The sequence below is a fragment of the Typopeltis vanoorti genome, chromosome 8 (genome assembly GCF_054136105.1).
Source record: "Typopeltis vanoorti isolate ZY-2024b chromosome 8, IOZ_Tvanoo_1.0, whole genome shotgun sequence".
NCBI lineage: Eukaryota > Metazoa > Arthropoda > Arachnida > Uropygi > Thelyphonidae > Typopeltis > Typopeltis vanoorti.
Window position 1 is genome coordinate 143,069,490 of NC_143556.1, and position 23,573 is coordinate 143,093,062.

Genomic DNA, 23,573 nt, shown 5'->3' on the forward strand with positions numbered 1-23,573 from the left:
TGGCAAAGGACGGAAACCAGTGACACCAAGTAATTAAAGAAGTTGCAACCATAAATGGTGACAGATCACTAGATATTCCACATTCCACAGCATGGAAAATCTTGCACAAAGTTATTTCATTTTATTCATACAAGATCAGCTGCATTTAGAAGCTACTACATGATGATTATGATAAGCAACTGACATTCGTTCTGATATTTCTGGTCAGATTGGAAATCTATGATGCTTGGCCTTGGAAAATTCTTTTTGGAGATTAAGTGCATTTTTATCTGAATGAGACTGTAAACATCTGAAATTGTCAAATTTGGACTTAATCAAATGTTCGGAGAACATTACCAACTGGTAATGTTCAGCGATGACACAAATGTCTTAAAACATTTTTCAAGAATTATTATGTCTGTTGCACATTACTATAAAACTACTAGACACCAAAAATTCCTAGCAAATAAGTCTGCAGATAAACTTAAAAGAATACACAGAAAAATGTAAGAGAGCTAAGCTATGTGTAAAATTAGTTAAACAAAAGTCATGGAAAGACTTCAGTAAGAATTTAGAAGAGAGGTGGCAAAACGTTCTGGAGGCAAATGAAAAAAGTTACAAAGAGTGGAAATAGTATAGTACTGTAAAAGGAATCAGATATAATAAAGGTGACATGAAAATGTAGACAAATATGTTCTAGATGCCTGGTATAATTACTTTGAAAGTCTCAAATGAAACAAGCAGTGCCAGAACAGTAGCACAAAATGTTCAAGAGGAATTGAAAACAGGAATGCATGTCAATAATGGAAGCAGAAAAAAAGCTGTCAAAAGCCTGAAATGTGGAAAGGCAGCTGGAGTAGATGATATTTAACCAAAAATGCTCAAATATGAAGAAATAAATGTTTTGCAGTGGCTACATTGCATAATTCAGAAGGCCTGGCAAGCAGGTCAAATTCTAATGATTGAAGTAGAGCTCATAGTTCTCATTACAAAAATGGGAATAAAAATGAGTGTGAGAATTAAAGGAAATTTCTGTACTAAGTCTCCCAGGTGAGATTTATGTAAACATACTTGTGAAGAGGTTGAGAAAAAATTACTGAAGAGAAACTTGGAGAAGAACAAGCTAAGTTCAGGCTAAAACAAATATTGCCAAGATACAATTTTCACTTTACAACAAACGGTTGAGAAATTGTAAGAATTTAACAAGGACCTGGGGATTCAAAGGGGATGGATGAGCAATATATGATCCTCTCAAGTAGGATTGCCTAGCCTCTCCTCCCTAATCCAACTCTCACCTCTCATGGTGAACCCTGGAAAATGACAAACCAACTGCGAGAATGGTACTAATCCCAGCGAGAAGCTTGATCAGGTACACATGAGAGAAGGGAGATTTAGGGAAAGTTTGGAGGCCCTAAGGTGGCACCCCAACCACCAAACTAGGTTGCGGATGGCTGGTAACCCACCCCAGCTACATCTTTTCTTATTCTGAAATCTCAAGAAAGAAGTAACTGACTTTCACTTTGGAAAACGACTCGGAAAGGTTAACAGATACGAGCAGGATAAGGAAAGGAAAAAGATAATAAGAATATCTGGAATGTTGCTACTTGGAATGTCAGGAGATACCCATCACAAATACCAAGATCTAAACAAAACCCTAAGAGAAAGAAATATCAAATTACCAGTAATAACAGAAACAAACAAAAAAAAAAAGTTCAGATAAAACAGATAATTACATCTGTATTCACAGTGAAATCAAAAAGGAAGAACAAGGGTCCTGAACAGATGCATCAATGGCAGAATCTTATTAAAATGAAGCTATTAAGAAATAACTTGACACTGTTAGCATTCAAGAATGTGTGAGAAAGACTAATCGAACACTTGGTACGATCACTTAACCTTTCCTCTCTCAGTCTCAGAGAGGAAAAGATAGCAAAAGATGTGTTTGATGCTGAGATGGTAGGAAAAATGACCCAAAGAAAAACCAAGATCAAAATAAATTGATTCGGTCAGAAGTGCCCTGGAAGACATACAACAATATTAACATACTGACAAGTAATAATTTGATTTGCAACAAAACTCTCGACAGGAGATTAGTGATAATGTAATTTAATTTCACAGTACTGTCAATATTCTGTACATCCCCTTGATGGTACATATTAGAAAATTGTTGATAATTATGCAACATGGTATACAGCATTCAAATTAAGCCCAAATGTGTTTTTATAATCAATCAGTTTGAACAAATTGGAGACTGGCTATCAGATTAGGATAAAAGATATTTGTGTAGAAAAGGCATTATCTAAAGAGAGAGGATGACAAGGGAATGGGGATGTGAGTTCAATATTGCAAAAGGTAAGGTTTTAAAATTTGGGAACCAAAGATGGGATGCAGAAGTTATACTTGGCAGGGATATATTGTCAGAGGTGGAGGAAATAAGAGACCTTGGAGTGATAGTGGATAAGGATCTGAAATTTAGAGGACACACTGCCAAAATTGTGAGGACAACACAAAGACTTCTGGGAATGATGAGGGGGACACTGACTTGTAGGAGTAGGGAGATTCTTGTTCCATTGCATAAGGCTTTGATTAGGCCACACATGGACTACTGTGCACAGATTTGGTCACCTGGTTTTGAAAAGGACGAAAAGGTGCTGGAAAGGATCCAGAGACAACTTACTACGATAGTCTCTGACCGCTGGAATGTCAAATATGAGGAAAGGTTGAGAAAGTGCAATTTACAGAGTCTACTGGATAGAAGGAAGAAGGAAGATATGATAGAAATCTACAAGTTAGTAAGGGGTTATTATAGGATCAATGTTGGAGAGGTTTTACAGCAAACAGTGGGAGATCAGGGGAGAACCAGAGGTCATCCATGAAAGCTGTATAAGGAGGGTGTGAGCAGGGAAGTGAGAAGAAGGTTTTTTGCATTGAGAGTTGTGAATGATTGGAATGCCTTGCCTGAGAGTGTGGTGTCTTCAGAGAATTTGAGTGTGTTTAAGGTGTAGTGTGATGAGCTGTGTGTATATGACACACGGATTCTCCAGAGTCAAATACCAATCCTCCTAGATTGGTCTTTGACTCCATGGGATCTTGGGTAATAATAATAATAATTATCAAAGATGGTATGAATTGTTGTTGTGGGCATAGGATATGTTTCTGTTTGCAGATAATACATGAATGCATGAAGGACAAGGGGAGAAATTGGAATTTCAGTTCTATTCTGACTTTTCAGAATTCAGCATACAGCAAACTTCTGAATAGAAGCAATTCAGAATTTCTTAATATTCTGAATTGTAAAGTATTGTGGTTTTGAATTCAGAAATGGAGGACTGAATGCTATTATAATGTGAGGTAGTACAACAAGAAGAGCTGTTAAGGGATAAGGAGTGACCACTGAGAGTGTATACAAGATGTGGTAATTCTATTTTACAAGGCCTTGTTCAGACTACACTGACTGAGATATGGTAATTCGGGTTTGAAGAGAGAAGGAAACCCTAGAATTGGTTAAAAAGAGGGTAATGCAATGTAAATGATGAGAATGGTCTACATAGGTTTACGAGTATAAGAAAAAGAGATATGGTTTAGTCATAATTGTTGAGAAGGGCTTAATGAATGAGTACTGATGGAATTTTCAAAATGCATAAAAAGATCAGTGAAAATAAGAATAACGGGTATTCCAATGGCAAAACAGAAAAATTGTAGTTCCTCTCCCCTCTTCTCTGCAAACATATGATCTCCTCCAGAGATAGTTACACACTATATTTGAAAAAGGTAAAAGATAGATAATTTTTATGGTATTAACTTCTTTAATAGAGAATTTTTTTTCTACATTTGAAAATATCATTACATTAACAGCTATTCATTGAAGTCATAAAAATTAAGGATATCTTTGGATGGGAGATGAATTTCATTGCCTAGTGTGAGAGTACTTCCCACTTATTAGAGAAGTGGTTCTTAACCGGAACACATGTGTTCCGCGAACTGGTTACAAGTGTTCCGCAGTTGAAAGATGTCACATGACGCAGTTCCGAGTGTAATTGGTTACTCTGATCCTAATAACTGAAGACTGCTATGTGCGTTGACTTCTAAACCAATAGAATATCGTTTATAGGTCAATGGTAGGCTCTATTAAAGGATTTGTTATCCTTGCAAATAAAATAAACCTGAATATTATATTTACGCACTGTTTTTTGCACAGAGAATCCCTAGTTTCAAAAACATTACCGGAAAAATTAAAACCTGTACTAGACCAAGTTGTAAATAAGGTAAATTACATCAGTCAAGAAAAGCACACCTTTTAAAAAAAACTTTGCATATCTATGGAAGCCAAGTATGAATCTTTGCTTTTGCACACTGAAATAAGATGGTTATCCAGGGTTAAAATGCTATTAGAATATTAGAACTTAAGAATGAATTATTGGCCTGTTTTCAAAATGAAGATATAGATGCTTTTGTAAAAATGTCTTCAAAATGATATTTGGTGTGCTAAAATGGCATATTTAGTGGATATTTTTAATTACTTAAATGGCATTAATATAAGTATCCAAGGGAAAAATGAAAATATTTTAACATCCACTTACAAATTGTCAGCTCTTCAGAAAATAGTAACTCTTTGGAAAAACCGCATATTATTATTATTATTATTATTATTATTTGTCACCTCCAGGGAGTTCAAAGACTCATCAAGGGAAGGCATCTACTCTATAACTCTGTCTCCACCAACTGACCACAACTGCACCAACCTCATCTATCATCAACCACCACCACTAGTATTTCCACAGACAATCACAAACATCCATGCCCACGACGGGATTTGAACCCGTAGCCTTTTGGCTGGGGAGCGGTTATGCTAACCACTATAAAAAAAAAAAAATCAGAAAAATAAAAATACACTAGATATGTTTCCTTCGTACCATCAAAAAAAATGTCGAGGGAATTATTTCCGTTATAACAGACCATTTAACAATACTGGAAGAAAAGATTTTCAAGTTACTTTCCTTCTTTAAATACATACAATGATGACTGGATACAAAATCCATTTGGCGTAGTTAATACATCGAGTTGTGAATTTTCGTTACAAGAAGAACAATTAGGTTACCTTGTCAACGGATTGTACTCTAAAAATGAAATTCACTGAAATAACTCTTGAGGAATTTTGGATTTTTGTCCAAGCCGAATACCCAGCTCACTCCACAAGGGCACTGAAAATTTTGTTACGGTTTTCAACATCATATTTGAGGTGAGCACGGTTTTTCAATATTAACCAAGATAAAAAATAAAAAGTGTGAAAGTCTTACTAATATAGACAAAGAGATGAGGGGTAGCTATATCACATATTAGGCCTGATATTGCTGAAATCTGCAAACGCTGACAAGCTCAAGTATCGTATTAAAATAAGTCCTATTTTTATAAAAGGGAAGTTCATGCATATTTTTATTATTAGTTTTATGACCCTAATGCTTTTGGTGTTCCCCAAATTTTTATTATAATCAGAAGTGTTCCATGACTTCGAAAAGGTTAAGAATCACTGCATTAGAGATATATTTTATTTTTGTAACTTCATACTGAAACAGTGCTACACACTGTGGTCCCACATGTAGTACCAGCAATATCATGTGCTATCCAAAACCAGACCTGGAGATTAAAGAAGTCTTCTCTGGTAAGTTCTCCATGCAGCCAGTGTGCCTTGCAAGGAACATACACAAAGAGAGCATCCTGAAATCAGCCTGAGAGAGTCCAAAGCTTAGTAAGAATAATTCTGCTGACACCATATACCTTTAAAAAATACAGTTGCAGAGGTAAATTTTGGTATGATGTGGTGTTCTTCCTGAGGCAGCCATACCAAGTGTTGATTTTCAGCATAGTAGGCTGCTTTCTCATTATGGAAGGTGTGAGTAGTCATCCAGTAACCACAACTTGTACATCAAAAATGACTATCTCATCTTCTGTGTTTACTATAAGGTCAGGCTTCCTTAATCCATTGTTAGTCCTATATTGAGATTCTACTGCTGTTATCCAACCTATTCTTTATAACCCTCACTACTGGATAGGTCTTCTCGTATGCACTTCATGTGTGCAATAACAATGAGCAACATGAGCCAAATTTTCAGTGCTCTGCAGTTCTTGTCATCACTTCTTCACCAAGCATTATGAGCTCGAGTCAGCAGAGCACTGATTTTTGTCCTAATTAAATCTGTAGATTCAAAGATGGAATATGAGAAGAAATTGGCCCTGACATTCACAGAAAATACTAAGGAATTTTTAGTAAGGGGCCAGTAGGAGAAATGAGTGTGCAAGAATGACAGTGTTTGTTAAAAATGGGAACAGAGTGACTGTTGCAAAGGACAGTGTGGAGTTGTTCAATGAACATTTTATTGAGGTATTTCATCTTGGAGAAGTAAGTTTTAATACTAGAAAGAGAGAGCAGGTTTGAGGTTCAGAGGTGCAGAGGAGAGTATGTTCCAAATACAGAATATCTGGTTGTCGAAAAAGCAGTGGGACTGGATGGAATTTTGCCAGTTTTGAGAGAAAGTGATAAAGAACTGACAGCTCTGTTGACCTGGCTTTTCAATGAAAATCTGGCCAAGGGAAAGGTACTCGAGGAGTGGAACGTGGGCAAGAAAGTGTGCCATTGCATAAAGGTGGTAGCAGACTGAAAGAGTCAAATTACAGACCAGTTTACATATCATCAGTAGCAGTTAAGATCTTCAAGAAATTAGTGAGGGACATATACAGCATTGATCAGATGAGGGTAATGTTAACTGTGAAAGTCAACATGCAGAGTTGTTGGTGGCATTAGAAAAGTGATAGAAACAGCAGATGAATCTGACTGAGTGGGGAAGGAATATTTTCAACCAAAGATGGTCAAAGTTGGCTGATTCTAGGTTAGGTGCTCTATGGCAGGGTATGTCACAGCAAATATGTGGGCAGACGCCACCCTTGGGTCGAAAGGAGTTAAAAAGCATGTAGTTTGGAAGGTTGAAATGGATAATGCTGAGGGAGGTGAGATTTGAGTTTCGGCTAAAAAGAGTAAGGGATTTGGTGAACTGCAGGTGGTAGTGAAGATTATTAAGGTCGAAGTTGAGGCCATGGATATTGGTGAAGTGCTAGTATGCAAGGTTCTGTGAGGCATGTATTTGACCACAAGGGTCTTGCACATTTCTTATGCAGTACAGCAATCTCTCGATTAATGTACCTAATGCATTCTTTAAAACAGGTGCATTAATCGAAACTGCACTAATCGAATATAATAACCTATGGGAAAAAGTATAATTTGTTCCTCAAATTTCTTTTTTGACACTTAATCTTTTTAAAACAAATTAGGGTATGTCTCAGGGCCTAGTTAAAGGAAAACCATGAAGCTGAAAGACAATAAGCAGGGTTTTTTCTCCTGGAAATCGGGTTTTTCATCCCGCATACAGACAAATCGGCCCTTCAGAACACATGCAATTTACAGACATAGAATACTAGTTGTAGTGGTGGTGGAGGTGGATGGTAGATGGCATTGATGGAGATGATTCGTAGTAGAGGTTCGGTGTAGTGGCTGAGACAGTTGTAGGTGCCCTCCCGTGATGAGTCTTCGGACTCCTTGGAGTTGTCAGGAATAATAATAATAATAATAATGACAATAAAACATATTCAGAATATAGATTTATTATTCTGCTTCTTAACAAAGAACTCAGCTAATGTAGTTTGGTGGGCATTCTGTTTCTTTTTTTCATACAACTGACGGTATGGCCCTATTGCCTCCATGTCTGCAAATTTTACTGATTCTCTCTTTATCAAGGTCAGCACGTAAGCATTGCTGCTTAAGAACTTTGGTTGCACGAAAAATATTTCAATTTGTTTCTGTGAAATCTCTTTGGGCTTGTCGGTGATTAAATTTTCTTCATATTCTTTGGGATCTTTCTGCTGTGCATCTAAATTTAGCAGGTCAAAATCACTCAATTTCTCAGAATGAGATTTAATTGACTTAGATTCATTTGAAAGCCTCTAAAATCATTTGCACAATGTGGAAGAATGTTCTTCCAAACAGCTCGCATATTGCTAGCAGTAATTTCATTCGACTTTATAACCTGCCTGAGATTTCTCTGATTTGGCCAGAAAAGTCTTGTAAGGTATTCACTTCCAAAAAGGCTGGTTTCATTGACATTAAACATTTATTGGTCAAAATAGCCCCCTTCGTCCACAATTTTCTTCAAAATCTCTGGATAATTTGTGGTCACTTCCTTATCTGCACTTGCAGCTTCCCCTGTGATTAGAACACTATGTTGGCTATTTCTCTTTATGAAATGTTCAAACCACCCAGCACAGCATGGAATTCTTATTTTCCATCATTGACAGCCCTTCCTTTCGAGAATGCAAAGAGACGATGCTTTTGATTTAATTAGGTCAATGGATCCATTTTTGGTTACAATCTTCGATCCATGTAGAAAGGCATCTCTCTAATTCAATGATTATAATACTTTGATTTCGGGTGCATGCATGATGTGAAGCAACCTTACCTTTCTCTATGTATTCAGCAGTTTTGCTTAAAATTGCTCTTATAGTTGATTCACCCATTTTTGTGTTCTTGTCCTATCTTTACTCTGGACTTGCCTTGTTCATTTTCTTTATTTCAAGTTTTTCTTCCAATGAGATTACTTTTTGAATAATTTTCACACTTCCACATTTTTGCTCACTAATTCTTTTACTCATGAGGAAAGATTGGGAAAATACTTTAAAATAAAATAAAGTAAGGAAAACAATTGCAACGGAGGCACGAGATATGATCATCAAAATGCTATGTAATTAGTAGATGACATTAATTAAGCGTTAAATTTGGAATAGTGTACATAGAAATAATGTATTATTCCATTAATACTACATTAATAATTTTTAAATTGGTAGCTAAATTATTTCATCTTGGTGAGTGATTTTTTAAAATAGTTAGCCATAAAAAATTTATAGGTAAAAAATTTTTAAAATCGGGAACATTTATTTTTAAGATGGATATAGGTGCACTAATCGAATTTTAGAGGCACACTAATCAAATTTGGGTATAGAAAAAAAATTACGCACTAATCGGGGGCGCATTAATCGAGGAATTGCTGTACTTGCATACTGGTCTCTTTGGTGAGTACTGGTAGCATCACTTGATTTTTGCACTAGATTGGCTTGTTTGTAGTTGATGATGATCCAACTGTTGTCTCCATTTGGTGTTTTTCTTCAAGTTCTCTTCATTCCCTGTGGGCAAATGTTAAGTCAGGTCGAGCACACATGAGAGATGGGAGCAAGTGTCCTTTATCTTGTTATTTATTGCCATTATTAATTTAGATGCACTTATCAGTGTGTCACAGGTCACTTTCAGTGGACATGGAAAGTTCGTTCTAGGCTTTCTTTTGTTTATGGCTCTGAAACAATGACATCTGACGATCCTTCTGGGATCGAAGTTGCATACGCCTGTTAATTTGTTGATGTCTTCTTTTAATGATTTACTGTATACCATCGGAAAGTTCAGAATAACAGCACTGAGTCTCTTGTTTTCGGCCCTAATCAACATGTGTACCATTGATGCGATTAAGTCATGGAGTTCACTAGTGGGCAAGAGTGCACTTGTGACCGGGTGCTGGTCCACCGAGTATCTCAAGCTTAAATTCCAGCATTTGGATTTTGGAAGAGAAAGTTTCGATCATAGCGTTAAGGTGTTGTTTGAGGTTTTTGACATGTTTGGCTAAGTTCAGTAGCTGTTTTACAGAAGGAATGCACTCAGAACAGAAGAAAGGCTGGTTGGGATCGATAGAAAGCTTGTGTGCTGATTCATCATTTTTGAATAGGAAGCATGTAGCCAGTGGCAACAGAAATCACATACTGTACCTTTTTTTTTTTTTTTTTTTGGTAACTTGGTTTTAACAACTGCAGCACCTCATATTGTCATTTGGTTTGTTGGCAATCGAGGGCACTATGTTACCGAGACTCAAGGTACTCATTCATCGTAGGTTTTTGTCGCCACTATCTTTACTTCGCACAGTAGGCAGTGGGCACTTTCACATGGCTGTTTTTTAAATGTAAATATAACTGATTTGATGGACAATGGGTACTTACAAGTTGTGCAGAAGTAATCGGCTCCATAGTATCCTCTGTTAGTTTTCCCATTTACTGAGTATTTTAAATGAAAAACACTTGCAATAACGATAAAAATGTGGGAGCACAAGTTTAACGTAGCTTATTCATAGGTGCCACCTGTTGCATATCGCATAATCATATGGAACAAATTGGGAAAATATCTTTTGATGCATTAATGAAATTATAGCTTCAATTCTTCTGCAATTCTTCTTTCCACATCTGGAAAGAATAATTGTGGAATCTCAAGAAATTGTCCTCCATCCAGTACATTTCAACACTAACCTCAGCTATAATCTAAGAATTATAAACATGTTAACAGAAGAATATTTTAATGTTTGCCAAATATTTCAGTCTGAAACTAACAGACTATCCTCAGTGGCTTGATAAGAACAGTTTTTTACAAGGTGGAATACAAACCAGTGTCTCTCAAGAATAGAACTCAGCTATAATCTCTCAGACACACACATTGCACTGCTATTCAACTTTGGCATTAATGAAACCTCGAACAAGTGAACAAGTCCAACAATGAAGATATGCAGAACAGCTTAAAACATTAATATGTTTTTCCTCGCAATATCTGTTGATAGTTCCCTCATGTTATGTACCCGAAGAAGTCTTCTAAGAAGATGAAACTAGTTGTGCAGTTTACTTAAATTAAAATAGTGTTTCTTTTTTTATCTCTCAGCTTATAGTCATTTGATCTATTTCAAAAAATATGTCTCTCAGGCCAAAGAAAGTATAACAAAAACCTTTAATAAATCACGACTAGTGTCATCGGTATTCCGACTTCTTCAGGTGAGTAAGAAATAACATAAGACTTATAAAAATAACAAGGTAAAAAACATGGACTTTCTAGCTTAATAAAAAGAAACAGAATAGTAACAGTCATAATTGAATAGGTGACTGCGCGCTACTGTTGGCATGAGTAGAATGTGTGTGACAGCTAATTTTAGAGCGCTAGTATTGGATTAATGCGCCATGTGAATCATTCAAATTGTAGCTTAGATTGTCGTTCAAGTGTGAAGGGTCGAGAACTATTTCTTTTGATTCTGTAATTATAATTCTATAATTCATCTTGAGGAACATAGACGTGACATCTCCTACAGTAGAACACGAGCGAGCACCCTTTCCAGTCATGTGCTCTTCTCCACAAACTCTAACCTCGAAGAACGGCAACACCAAGTTGATTGGGACCACACAACCAATTTATATATATGTAAGGATGAATTTGAAAGACGTATTATAGAATCAAATAAAATAGTTCTGGACCCTTCACTTGAACAACAATCTAAGCTACAATTTGCCTGATTCACATAGTGCAGTAATCCAATACTGGCACTCTAAAATTAGCTGTCACACACATTCTACTCATGCCAACAGTAGCACGCAGTCACCTATTCAAATATGACTGTTACTATTCTGTTTCTTTTTATTAAGCTAGAAAGTCATGTTTTTTACCTTGTTATTTTTATGTCTTATAAGTTCTAGATATTAAAAACATGAGCTCTCTCCGTGCATCTAGATCGCAACTCTCCAACAAATTAATTCTTATCAGAAAATTCAACCAACTTAAACAGGAGCAAACTTGCCAACCCCATATCAATTCACAAAATCTAAAAAATGTTGTGATTAATAAATCCTCACACACTCTTTTTCCTGCAGAACTTAGTGTACTCTCTAAGAGTCTTAACTTCATTCCTTCTCCGACCTCCATTCCTTAGGAACTCTTTCTTACAAAATTTGAAAAGGCAGCTGCGCAGTTACCAAAACAAACTGCGAATCTACTTAGGATCGATGCCATCTTTACTATAAACAACAGTGGTCGTCCTACAGATAATCTATCGCCGACAGAAAGAAAAGCAATCCATCAGCTTCGTAACAACAATGGCATTATTATCTTACCTGCTGATAAAGAATATGCAACTGTAATCTTAGACAAATCTGACTATCTTTCAAAGATTAACAACTTATTAAGTTCTGATACCTATTCTATTCTAGAAAGTGATCCCACAAGAAAACTTCATAACCGTAAAAATAATCTTCTAAAATCTACTTCTGAACTGCCTAGACACACAAGACTATCTCACCGCTCTCTCCATCCCCTTATTCCTCGTTTGTATGGCCTGCCTAAGATCCACAAGGCTGACACTCCTCTAAGACCTATTGTGGAAGGTATTGACTCATCCATGTACAATCTGTCTAAATATCTTGCAGCTTCTTTGAAACATTTAGTTGGCAATTCTTCCTCCTTCATCAAAAACTCTGAAGATTTTATCTCAAAAATTAAAAATTTAAATCTCATAGACTCTGACAGAATTGTGAGTTTTGATATCGTGTCTCTTTTTACGAATGTACCTGCAGATAAAGTTCTGACTCTTCTTAAGGACAAGGTTTCTAAAAAAAATTTGCTCTTCTAACTCACTGCATCAATTCCGGCTATTTCTGCTATGAGAATAAAATATATAAACAAACTAGCTGGTTAGCTATAGGCAGCCCTCTATCCCCAGTCTTAGCTAACATTTTTTAGAAGATTTTGAAGAGAGAACTATTTCTATAGCTACTTTAAAACCTAAACTGTGGTTACGCTATATTGATGACGTCTTCCTTATCTGGGAACATGGTTTGGAGAAACTTCAAAACTTCCTAAACCATTTAAATAATGAACAACATCATAACATTAAATTCACTTCAGAACTAGAGATTAATGGTGTTCTCCCCTTCTTAGATCTAAAGATCAGTAGATCACCTGACTGTCTAAAATTTTCCATTTTTTGGAAAACCACCCACACTGATAGATATTTCCATGGCCAGAAACTGGGCATCATCTCCACCCTTGCCCATCGAGCAAGATGTCTCACTTCCACAAAAGAAGACCTACAAACAGAGCTTAACTTCCTGAAAAACACCTTTTTAAATAATGGATATTCATCTTGTAACATCACTAAACATTTGAGACCACGCCAACAACCTCAACAAGAAGATGAATCCAACCCTATCACTCATATACAGTTACCATTTATCAGCTCTCTTACCCCAAAACTATCTAGGATTATGAAGAAATTCAACATAAAGACCGACTATACTACTCTGCCAAAACTTCGTTCTTTTCTGAGTCGACCAAACCCAAAACACAACCAACTGCATTTTCCTGGTGTGTATAAAGTTATGTGTGACTGTGATCAACCTTATTTTGGCCAGACAGATAAATCTGTTTCACTTTGTGTTGAGGAACATAGATGTGACATCTCCTATAGTAGAACATGAGCAAGCACCCTTTCCAGTCATGTGCTCTTCTCTGCAAACTCTAACCTCGAAGAACGGCAACACCAAGTTGATTGGGACTGCACAACCAATTTATAATATGTGAGGATGAATTTGAAAGAAATATTATAGAATCAAAAAAAATAGTTCTGGACCCTTCACACTTGAACAACAATCTAAGCTACAATTTCCCTGATTCACATAGCGCAGTAATCCAATACTGGCACTCTAAAATTAGCTGTCACACACATTCTACTCATGCCAACATTAGCATGCGGTCACCTATTCAAATACGACTGTTGCTATTCTGCTTCTTTTTATTAAGCTAGAAAGTCCATGTTTTTTACCTTGTTATTTTTATAAGTCTTATGTTATTTCTTACTCACCTGAAGAAGTCGGAATACCGATGAAACTAGTTGTGATTTATTAAAGGTTTTTGTTATACTTTCTCGGGTTCTAGTCAGTTAAATTTTAATCTTATAAATGTATACATCCCGAGTCAATCAAAATTTGAACAATATACATATATATATATAATAAAGTATATATAAACATATTCTTTCAGAGAACCAAGCAGGATTCCATAAAAAGAACAGGAGTACAACAGATTGTTTATTTACAATACATCTCACTGGAGAAAAATATATTGAACATAATAAAATACTATGTCACAATTTTATAGGTATACAAAACCAATACAGAATACATAATAAAATAGTATTCCTAATTAAAATTCTTTCCCATTCCTCAGAAATGTTAATAGAAATCAATGGCAACTACAGCAAGCCTTTCAAAATGGAAAGTGGTGAGAGTCAAGGCTGCATATTTTAACTGATATTTTTTAACCTTTATTTGGAATACATAAGAAATGTAGCCTTGGAAAACAGGAGTAATGGAGTTACACTTTGTGGCAAAAAAAATCAATAATTTCCGATTCGTAGATGACATCGATCTCATGGAAGATAATGAACATCAGTTACAAAAAATTAACAGACTGTTTCCAAGGTACTTCAAAATTATGGATTAAAGATCAGAACACATCAAAACTGATCTCTTCAGGCAATAACCCTATGAAAATTTTAGTTAATGATGAAAAACTGGAAAAAGTAGAAAGATTCACCTACTTAGGAGGCATACAACATGGAGATCGCTGGTCTAAACATGACATTAAAGCATACATTGCTAAAGCAATTGTTGCCCTTAAGAGATTACAGCCACTTTGGAAGGACAATAAAATACAGCTAACTACAAGACTCTATCTCATCAATACCCTTCTTATCTCTGTCTTACTACATGGATGTACGAGTTGGACATTGCTAAAGGAAGATGAGGAAACATTATTGGCCTTCCAGATGAAATTATTATTATTATGTAACACCTCCAGGGAGTTCAAAGAATCATCAAGGAAGGGCACCTACTCTACAACTCTCCGTCTCCACCAACCACAACTAGTATATCATCATCTACACCAACACCATCTAGCGCCGACCACCACCACTAGTATTTTTACAGACAATCACAAACATCCATGACACGGTGGGATTCGAACCTGTAGCCTTTTGGCTGGAAAGCAGATACACTAACCACTTGACCAACCAGGCTGGCAAATGCTACAGAAAACTTTCAAAGATACCATATATGGCACACATAACAAATGACAAGACGATGCTAGAATACTAAAGAAAAGATAGAAAAGAAAATATCCTCGCTAAAATTCATTGGAAACAGCTCCAGTGGCTGGGTCTCATAACTAGATCAGATAGCTTACCTAGATTAGCACTACAGGGCTTGACTTCTGATAAAAAAACATCAGGTATGACCTAGAATCACCTGGATAGACAACATTAGAAAGTAGCCTAATTCTTTGTTTTCCACTTTGTTAAGGAGATCCCAAGACAGAAACATCTGGAGAGTATGTTAGAACTGTCAGCTTTATAGTGTCTTAATGGTTTACATAGACTATGGATGAAGAAGAAACATAGTCCGGTTACCAGTGGCATCGCATGCCCATTTAGGTAGGGTGTGCTGGTAACTGGACTATGTAAACCATTAGGACACTATAAAGGTGACAGTTCTAACATGTATCATGGCTTATGCAACTTGCGATACAAAATTCACATGAATTTGACTCCATGATACATTCTCTATCGATACATGAAAGTTTTAAGATGCATAGTGCATCAGTGCTCATCTTAATTGGTCCAACGCAATTAATTGTAGGATAACTTTGAATACTTTAAGTTATCAATTAATATAATTTTAAATATGGAAAGCATAAAAGTCAAATGAACAACAGCTATGCTTCATGTGTGCTGTTTATGTGAGATGTGCAAAGGGTTTATTCTTTGTGGTGAGATCAGATTATCATCGGTAATTACTTGAGTGAGACATGGATAATTTGAATTTTGATACAATTTTTAATTATAGCCATATAATTCACACAGAAATCGGAAAAAAGTAATCATGTGGGAAATTATTATTTTTTTGGACTGAACCAAAGAAAGGCTGAAATTGTTTTACATACTTATACACAAGTTCCAACCCCCTTCACTTATAATCATACAATCTGCGAAAGATCTGACCGAAAACAGGAAATACACTATCTCATTAACAGTCTCCCATTGTAAATATGGGCAAAAAAGTTATAAATTATTTACAGAAATTATAAAAATACATTAAAAACTTGTTTATATCAGTGTCATAAACACATCAGTTACCACACATAAAACAGATGAAACTCAGAAAACAAAACCAGAAAATTGAATTGCTTTACACAATAACCAGTAACGGCCACTAACAACTTCTGGGTGCTACTGTCTCGGTGCACAGTTGCCTTCCCTTCTGGACCATTTAAAATCACTACTGGAATGCTAAGTATTTGATGAGCTGCACCATCAGCACATCTGTTTAAAAGGCTCCAAGGTGTCTGTATTTGTGACTGCACACCCAGGCTATTAACATGAATATGATGAAATGTTTATGGGTTGAAAAGTGTTCTCTTCATTAAGCATTAGTATATTGTGTTTAATTTTAGGAATCACACGAAGCCAGGAAACAATTACAGGAGCTTTTAACAGGAATAAATGCAAAATATAATATCGATGATATTGCTATTTTGTGGGTGCACACCTAGCACACCTGGAATATTGGCTCCTGTTGTTTACCATTATTCATGGGATCGGCAGTGAAATCCTGATAAGCAGTAAAAATAATTCTTCATACTAACTATCATAATTTTTATCCCCCCCCTCCCCAATTTTTTTTATTAATTAGTGATAACTGCATCCAATGAATGGCGGAAATCCATAGCACACTGTTATTGTACTGGTAGTAGGTCTCGTTAAGTAGACCAGAATCTTATTCTAGAGTACAAATACGATCTTGTTCATATTACTTCCCAGTTCAAGGAAGAACAGCTGGTATTATACTGGCAATCAAGATCATCTGCAAACTAAACTACTTAAATAACACTCCACAGAAAGCATTCCCAAAAAATATAATTTCAAATAAAAATTTGTGCTCCTTGGTGAAGTCAAGGTAGTCTTAGCATGAAAAATCACAAAAAACAAAAGTAGCTATAATCTGGTCCAAAACAATTCCAATAACTATGTACTCATTGAAAAAGAATATCAGAAATATATATTTATTTAATATACTATATATTTAGTATATATAATATACTCAAATTATTCAAATATACTACCTTGTAGTTGTACGGTGTGATTGAGGTGACAATTGCCCCTGTTTTATCTCTAGCAGTAATGGGTTCCACAATAGAATAACGAATTTTGGCATCAGCATCTGGATCAGAAGCCTGAATATGAATTACATCTTCTCCGATTTTCAACTCTGCAAAAAAAAAAAAAAAATTAAAAAAGACTGACTGTTGCCGATTTTTAATGTCTATAGTGGATGGATAATGAAGGAGGCCTTGGAAGATCTGAAGGATGGAAAAAAGATAAATGGACATCTGATAAATAATATAAGATATGTAGATGATATTGTACTCATGAGCAAAACAGAAGAAGGTTTGTAAAGAATTTTGAATAGACTGAATAGGTTTGGAAATGAGAGATATAAAATGAAAATGCTCAGAAGACAAAAGTGTTGAAGATTTCAAAGAAAGGAAATGATGGGATGGAAATCACTTTGAATGGACAAAGAATAGAGAATACAAAAAGTTTTGAATACCATGGGAGTTGGATAACAGATGACAATAGATCTCATTATGAAATTAAGAACAGAATTAAAAAAGCAAAAGCAGCATTTTTCCACATATACAACATATTAGGAAACAGAAATCTGAACAAACAGTTAAAAGTAAGAATCCTCAAGACAATGATCTGGAGCATGGGGACGTATGGATGCGAGTCCTGGACAATCAATAAGGAGATGAGTGACTGATTGAATGAATTTGAAATGTGGTGCTTGAGAAAAATAGATCATGTCAGCTGGACTGAAAGAGTGAACAATGAAAAGGTTCTTAAAAGATTCAAGATGAAAAGTGACTATATGGCTAGTATCCAAAGAAGAAAAATAGCGTTTGCAGGACATTTGATGAGGGGGTTCTTCTGGAGAGCTCCCCAGAATAGTATTGCAGGGGATGGTGGAGGGAAGGAGAAGAAGAGGAAGACCCCAACAATGGAAAGACAACATCAAAGACTGAACAGGCAAGAGTCTTACAGAAAAAAGAGATAGAGAGGCATGGAAGCGGACTGTTCATCAGCTGCAACCCTCCTAAAAGAGGAGGCCATAGGATTGGATTAGATTAGATTATGCAGAATTAGAATTAGAATAAAATATTAGAATATGCAGAATCTCATCTCAAACATGTCTGGTTTCTAAAACTTTGCATGCTGCATGTTCTTAATTTCTAATCATCTTATCTTTGAAATTTGGCCAAGTACATCTTCTTTCAACATTAAATTTTTCATAATTCAGAACTTCTTACTTATTTTTATAACTATTATTAAATACAATATACAGATATACTGTAAACCCAAATTTAAACCAATGTTAAAGCAGCAGAGAAAACCCAATCCCATTTGGGGAGTAGCATTCTTAATTCTCTTATTTAGTTATCTGCATCACTTTCTATAAATTAAAGATGCCAGAAATTATATTCCTGGTTTAATCCTTTATCCAAGTGAAAGCAAAAGCAAACAACGTTTGCATGTGAAGTAACTTCACAACTAGGCAACTTGTATACGGGGACTAATGGCTTCACTCAATTTCTATAATATCCTTACAGATGTGTAATGCTATGCATTATGTGATGGAATAACTACCCAGATTTGCTATCACTTCTGGGTCTGGCTCCGAGTGATGAGATCTCAATAAAGGTCAAACCCATCTGGGTAGTGACCCTTCCATAATGCATAGCATTATACATGTCCATAAGGATATGTATAATGCTACGAGTTGCCCAGTCGTGAAGTTACTTCAAGTGCAGCTTTGTTTGCTTTCACTTGGATAAAGGATTAAACCAAGAACATAATTTCTTGGCATCTTTAATTTATAGTATAGCTGAGTGGAAAAACTTTCAACATGCATCACTTTCTATACTTCTCAGTCAGCCACTCTGCTACCTACATCACAAATATATTTTGAAACCCATCCCAGTGAGTATGTATAAACTACCTCTGATGTGGTACCCTATCACATGCCTTGGCAAAATCCAGAAGTATTGTTGTATCCATTCCTCTCATCCAATTTTGCTGTTGCCCTATTATATGACATGAACAGATTGCAGCAAGACCTGTCTTTAATGAAACCATGCTGTATCCTAATAAGGAATTCATTGTTGCCCATTCATTTGCCCATTTATCTAGCTTATTCAAATCCTCTTGCAGGGCTACCACATCTGCACTATTACTAATAATCCTTCCCAGCTTCGCATCATCCGCAAACAACTGAATATCCCCTTGCAATGTCATTGATATAAATGTTAAACAATATAAGTCCTAGTACTGAGCCCTGTGGGACCCCACTTGTAACCCTCTGCTTCCTTGAAACTGTCTCACCATACACAACTCCCTGATACCTATCAGACAGCCAATCCTGATCCAGTTGACCAATCTGACATCCAGACCCATGTGCTGCAACTTAAATATTAGCTTATCATGTGACACCCTGTCAAATGCCTTCATAAGTCAAAGAAAATTGCAGTATATGCCTTTCCCTCATCTAATGTTCTTCTAACGTTATCATAAAAGGCTAGCATATTGCTAAAACAAGAGTGCCCTTTCACAAATCCATGTTGACTCTCACAGATAACATTACCCTCATCTGCCCAATGCTGTATATGGTCCCTCACTTTCTCCAAGATCTTAACAACTACTGATGACACACAAACTGGCCTATAATTAGACACTTCTGGTCTGTTACCACCCTTATGCAATGGCACATTACCTTCCTTCCATTCCCTGGGCACCTTTCCCGCAGTCAGACTTTCATTGAAAAGCTAGGTTAAAGTCACTGTCAGTTCCTTAGCACATTCTCTCAAAACTCATGGTGAAATACCATCCAGTCCCAAAGCTTTACTGACATCCAGAGTATTCAATATCTGAAACACACTCTCCTCCTGTACCTCTAAACCTTGAACCTGCCCTATCCCTCTAGCATTAAAACTGACTCCTCCAGGATGAAATACTCCAATAAAGTGTTCATTGAACAATGTCCTCCACTATGTCCTCTTCATCAGTCACTCTATTCCCATTTTTATCTGACAATATCATTCTTCCATAGTCATTTCTCCTCCTACTGGCCACATAGCTAAAAAATTCCCTAGGATTTTCTTTGGATCTTAGGGCCAATCTCCTCTCATATTCCAGTTTCACTTTCCTTACCACACTAGTCACTCTTCTGGTCTGTGTCTTATGTTCTTCATGCATCTTCTCTTCACCTGTCTCCTTATATCCCTTCCATAGCCTCTTTTTCGCATGCAATTCCTGTTTAATATTGTTTGTCATCCACTTTACTCCAAATTGTGTCCTCTTCTTCACTCGTGGTATACAACTTACCATTGCTGCTAACAAATATTCTTTCACAATTTCCCACGCACTATGATACCAAGGCCTTCCAATTCCTCCCTCCATGAAACTTCCCCAAATTGAAGTCTTAGACTATTATAATCAGCTGCTTTATAATTCCACATATGTTCCCATCTCTTTGATACTCCTGCATGTCTATTCATTTTCCAAGTCAACACCATATGGTCACTCTCTCTAAACTGGTGGGAGAGATGTCATCTCAGTTATTATCAACTCTTCTGATGCTATAACCAATCCAAAACTCTTGAACCTCTTGTTCTCTCTGTTACATGTTGCCTAAGACATTTGTCCCTCAAGAATTATAGAAATTCCATTCCCCTATTGCTATATGCATCTTTCTCTCTCCAATTTATACTGCTGTAGTTAAAACCTCCCATAACAATCATTCTTCTTGCACTTGCCATACTTAACTGTCTAAACATCTCCTGGTCCCCATCCTCTGTTTTCCTGGGTCTGTAGCAACATCCCACTAAATATCCTGTCTTGCCTACCTCTACCTCACACCACATGCTCTCAAAATCATTTGTCTCACTTCCTTCCAAAGCCTCCACTCTTAGAGGACATAGGTCATCATTTATTTATCATAAGCAGTACCCCACCACCACACTTTCCCCTTCTATCCTGCTGAAAAATGCTGTACCCAGTGACTTCTATTCCTGTTATTATATCCTCTTCTGTCAACCATGTCTCAGTGATCCCAATAATTTTTGGCCAGGCTGATGCTATCTGCACCACCAATTCCTCTCCCTTATTCCGGATACTCCTGGCATTAGTATAAAGCATATAAATGCCATTGTTTCTATACTCAGCATTATCCCCTCTAGACTCCACTGGGCACAGTGTTACCTGATGTTGTCTCCCTTCTCCCAAGTATCCATTTCCACAAGAGGCCACCCCTGCTATCATCCTCCTTGGGACACACTGACTCATTCAGAACAGCAATCTCTCCAGATGCCTACGTCCTTCCTCATTCAAATGTAAGCAGTCTCTCGCATACAATTCCTCTCTTTCCTCAAATGCACTCCAAGCATCCACATATACCAGTCCTCTCTTGTCACATATTCTAGCTATTATGTCATTCAATATTATTCATTATTCAATATTACTGCTCTTCTGCTCAGCTCGTCATTATCATACCTAGGCAACACGCACATTATTTTTCCTCTCTCTGTATTCTTCCATACAGCCTCAAGCAAAAATCTCATATCTCTCACAGCCTGACTTACATTACCACTCAAGTCAATTTAAGTGAACCGCCTCTGTAATTCTTTCATTCTTTTTAGAATCCATTAGAAATCTGGATTACCAAAGATGAGAGTCAAACCCCAAATATTATTTTTAAAGCTAAATGCTAATTCTTTTTCAGGATAAGATAAATGTGCATTCTTAGAAAACAAGGTCAAGTGAGAATTGAATTAGAAAAGAAAAAATTAGTTCAATTAAATTATAGCAAACTCAGTGAACTTAACCATCTTTTTTACTTGAACTTATTGAAATAAACAAAGATTATTATTATTATTATTATTATTGATTCAGCCATCCATGAAGTCAAAAAGGCTCATTGTGGGAAGCACATCCTAGAAAACACACAGTCTAAAATACCACTCCTTGAACTCACTGTATTCGTGTATTCACCACTATCAGGCAATTCATTCCAAGGTTCAGCCACCCAACATGCAAAGAACAAGGGGGACCCATCCAGGACAGGGATGGGCCCCACTTGTCCTGGCTCCTTTCCCCTAATACACAAAGTGAAAGATCTTCCCAGTGCCAATCCTGTAACTACCTACCAACAGCTTAAAAGTCTCAATCATATCACCTCTCCTTCATTATCTCCCAAACTCTGCAGTCCACATTCTTTCAGCCTGTCTTCATTACTAACATTGTACAGTCCTGATACCATCTTTGTTATCTGCTTCTGAGCTATTGCATTGGTTAATTTATCCCCTTCATATTCTTGGGACCAAATCTAAGAATAATAGTCCAAGTGTGGTCTGATCAGAGCTTTATGCAATGGAATGACAGCTCTTTTATCTCTGAAGGTCAGAATCCTTCTCAGTTTTGCAACATGTTCCCTGAATTTCAGGTTTCTATCAACCGCAGATCCATTGCCTCCTTTACTTCTTCAAACAGAGTATGCATCAGCATTAAATTGATGTATCTCAAACTGAACGTCTCCCTGCAATCTACTGACAATGTCACTAATATAAAGGTTAAACAATACAGGTCCCATTACCCAATCCCGTGAGACTCCACTTGTAACCTTCTGCCTCCTTGATATTATCCTTCCCCCATACACAACTCTCTGATACCTATCAGATAGCAATCCTGAATTCAGTTCACTAATGTGACATCTAAACCCACGTGCTGCAATTTAAATATCAGCATATCATGTGGTACCATGTCTAATGCCTTTGTAAAATCTAAAAAAAAAAAAAAAAAAAAAAAAAAAAATGGCACAGGTGTTGAGAGAATGTGCTGAAGAACTGACAGCTTTGTTGATCTGGCTTTGATGCTTGCGAAATTGTGTCCTTTACTTCACTCGTATGCCATAAGTGAAGTAAAGGACACAATATGCCTTGCCCTCATCAACTGCTCATGTCACTTTATTATAAAAGGAAATCATATTAGTAAAGCAAGAATGCCCATTAACAAATCCATGCTAACTCTCACAGATAACATTACCCTCATCTACACAATGCTGTATATGATCCCACACTAATTTCTCCAAGATCTTGATAACTACTGATGAAACACAAACTGGTCGATAATTTAAAACTTCCAGTTTGCTACCACCCTTATGCAATTAGCATTATCTTATTCTCCTTCAACTCCTTGGGCACCTTTCTCATGGCCAGACTTTCATTGAAAAGCCATGTCAATGAAGCTCTCAGTTCTTCAGCAGATTCTCTCAATACCTGTGGCAAATTTCCATTCAGTCCCACTGTTTTATCTAGAATATTCAGTATTTGAAACACTGATATCAGCTTATCATATTCACTGAATAACTCCACTGTGTCCTTTGCATCAGTCAATCTATTCTGATTTTTATTCAAAGAGATCCAAAGAAAATCCTTAGGATTTTCTTTGGATCTCAGTACCAATCTCTTCTCATATTCTAGTTTGCCTTCCTTACCATACCAATCACTCTCCTTGCCTGAGTCTTATATTCTTCAT

The 23,573-nt window shown here is 36.5% G+C and overlaps 1 protein-coding gene across 1 annotated transcript in view; it reads right to left on the reverse strand.

Annotated features, from left to right (window-relative positions):
• Nucleotides 1-23,573, reverse strand: part of Cad74A (cadherin 74A) — an 850,889-nt gene that overhangs the window by 554,604 nt on the left and 272,712 nt on the right. The window contains exon 19 of the mRNA XM_090396473.1: nt 17,048-17,193. Within this exon, the coding sequence (XP_090252599.1) occupies nt 17,048-17,193 (146 nt within the window). The remainder of the gene's footprint in view (nt 1-17,047; nt 17,194-23,573) is intronic.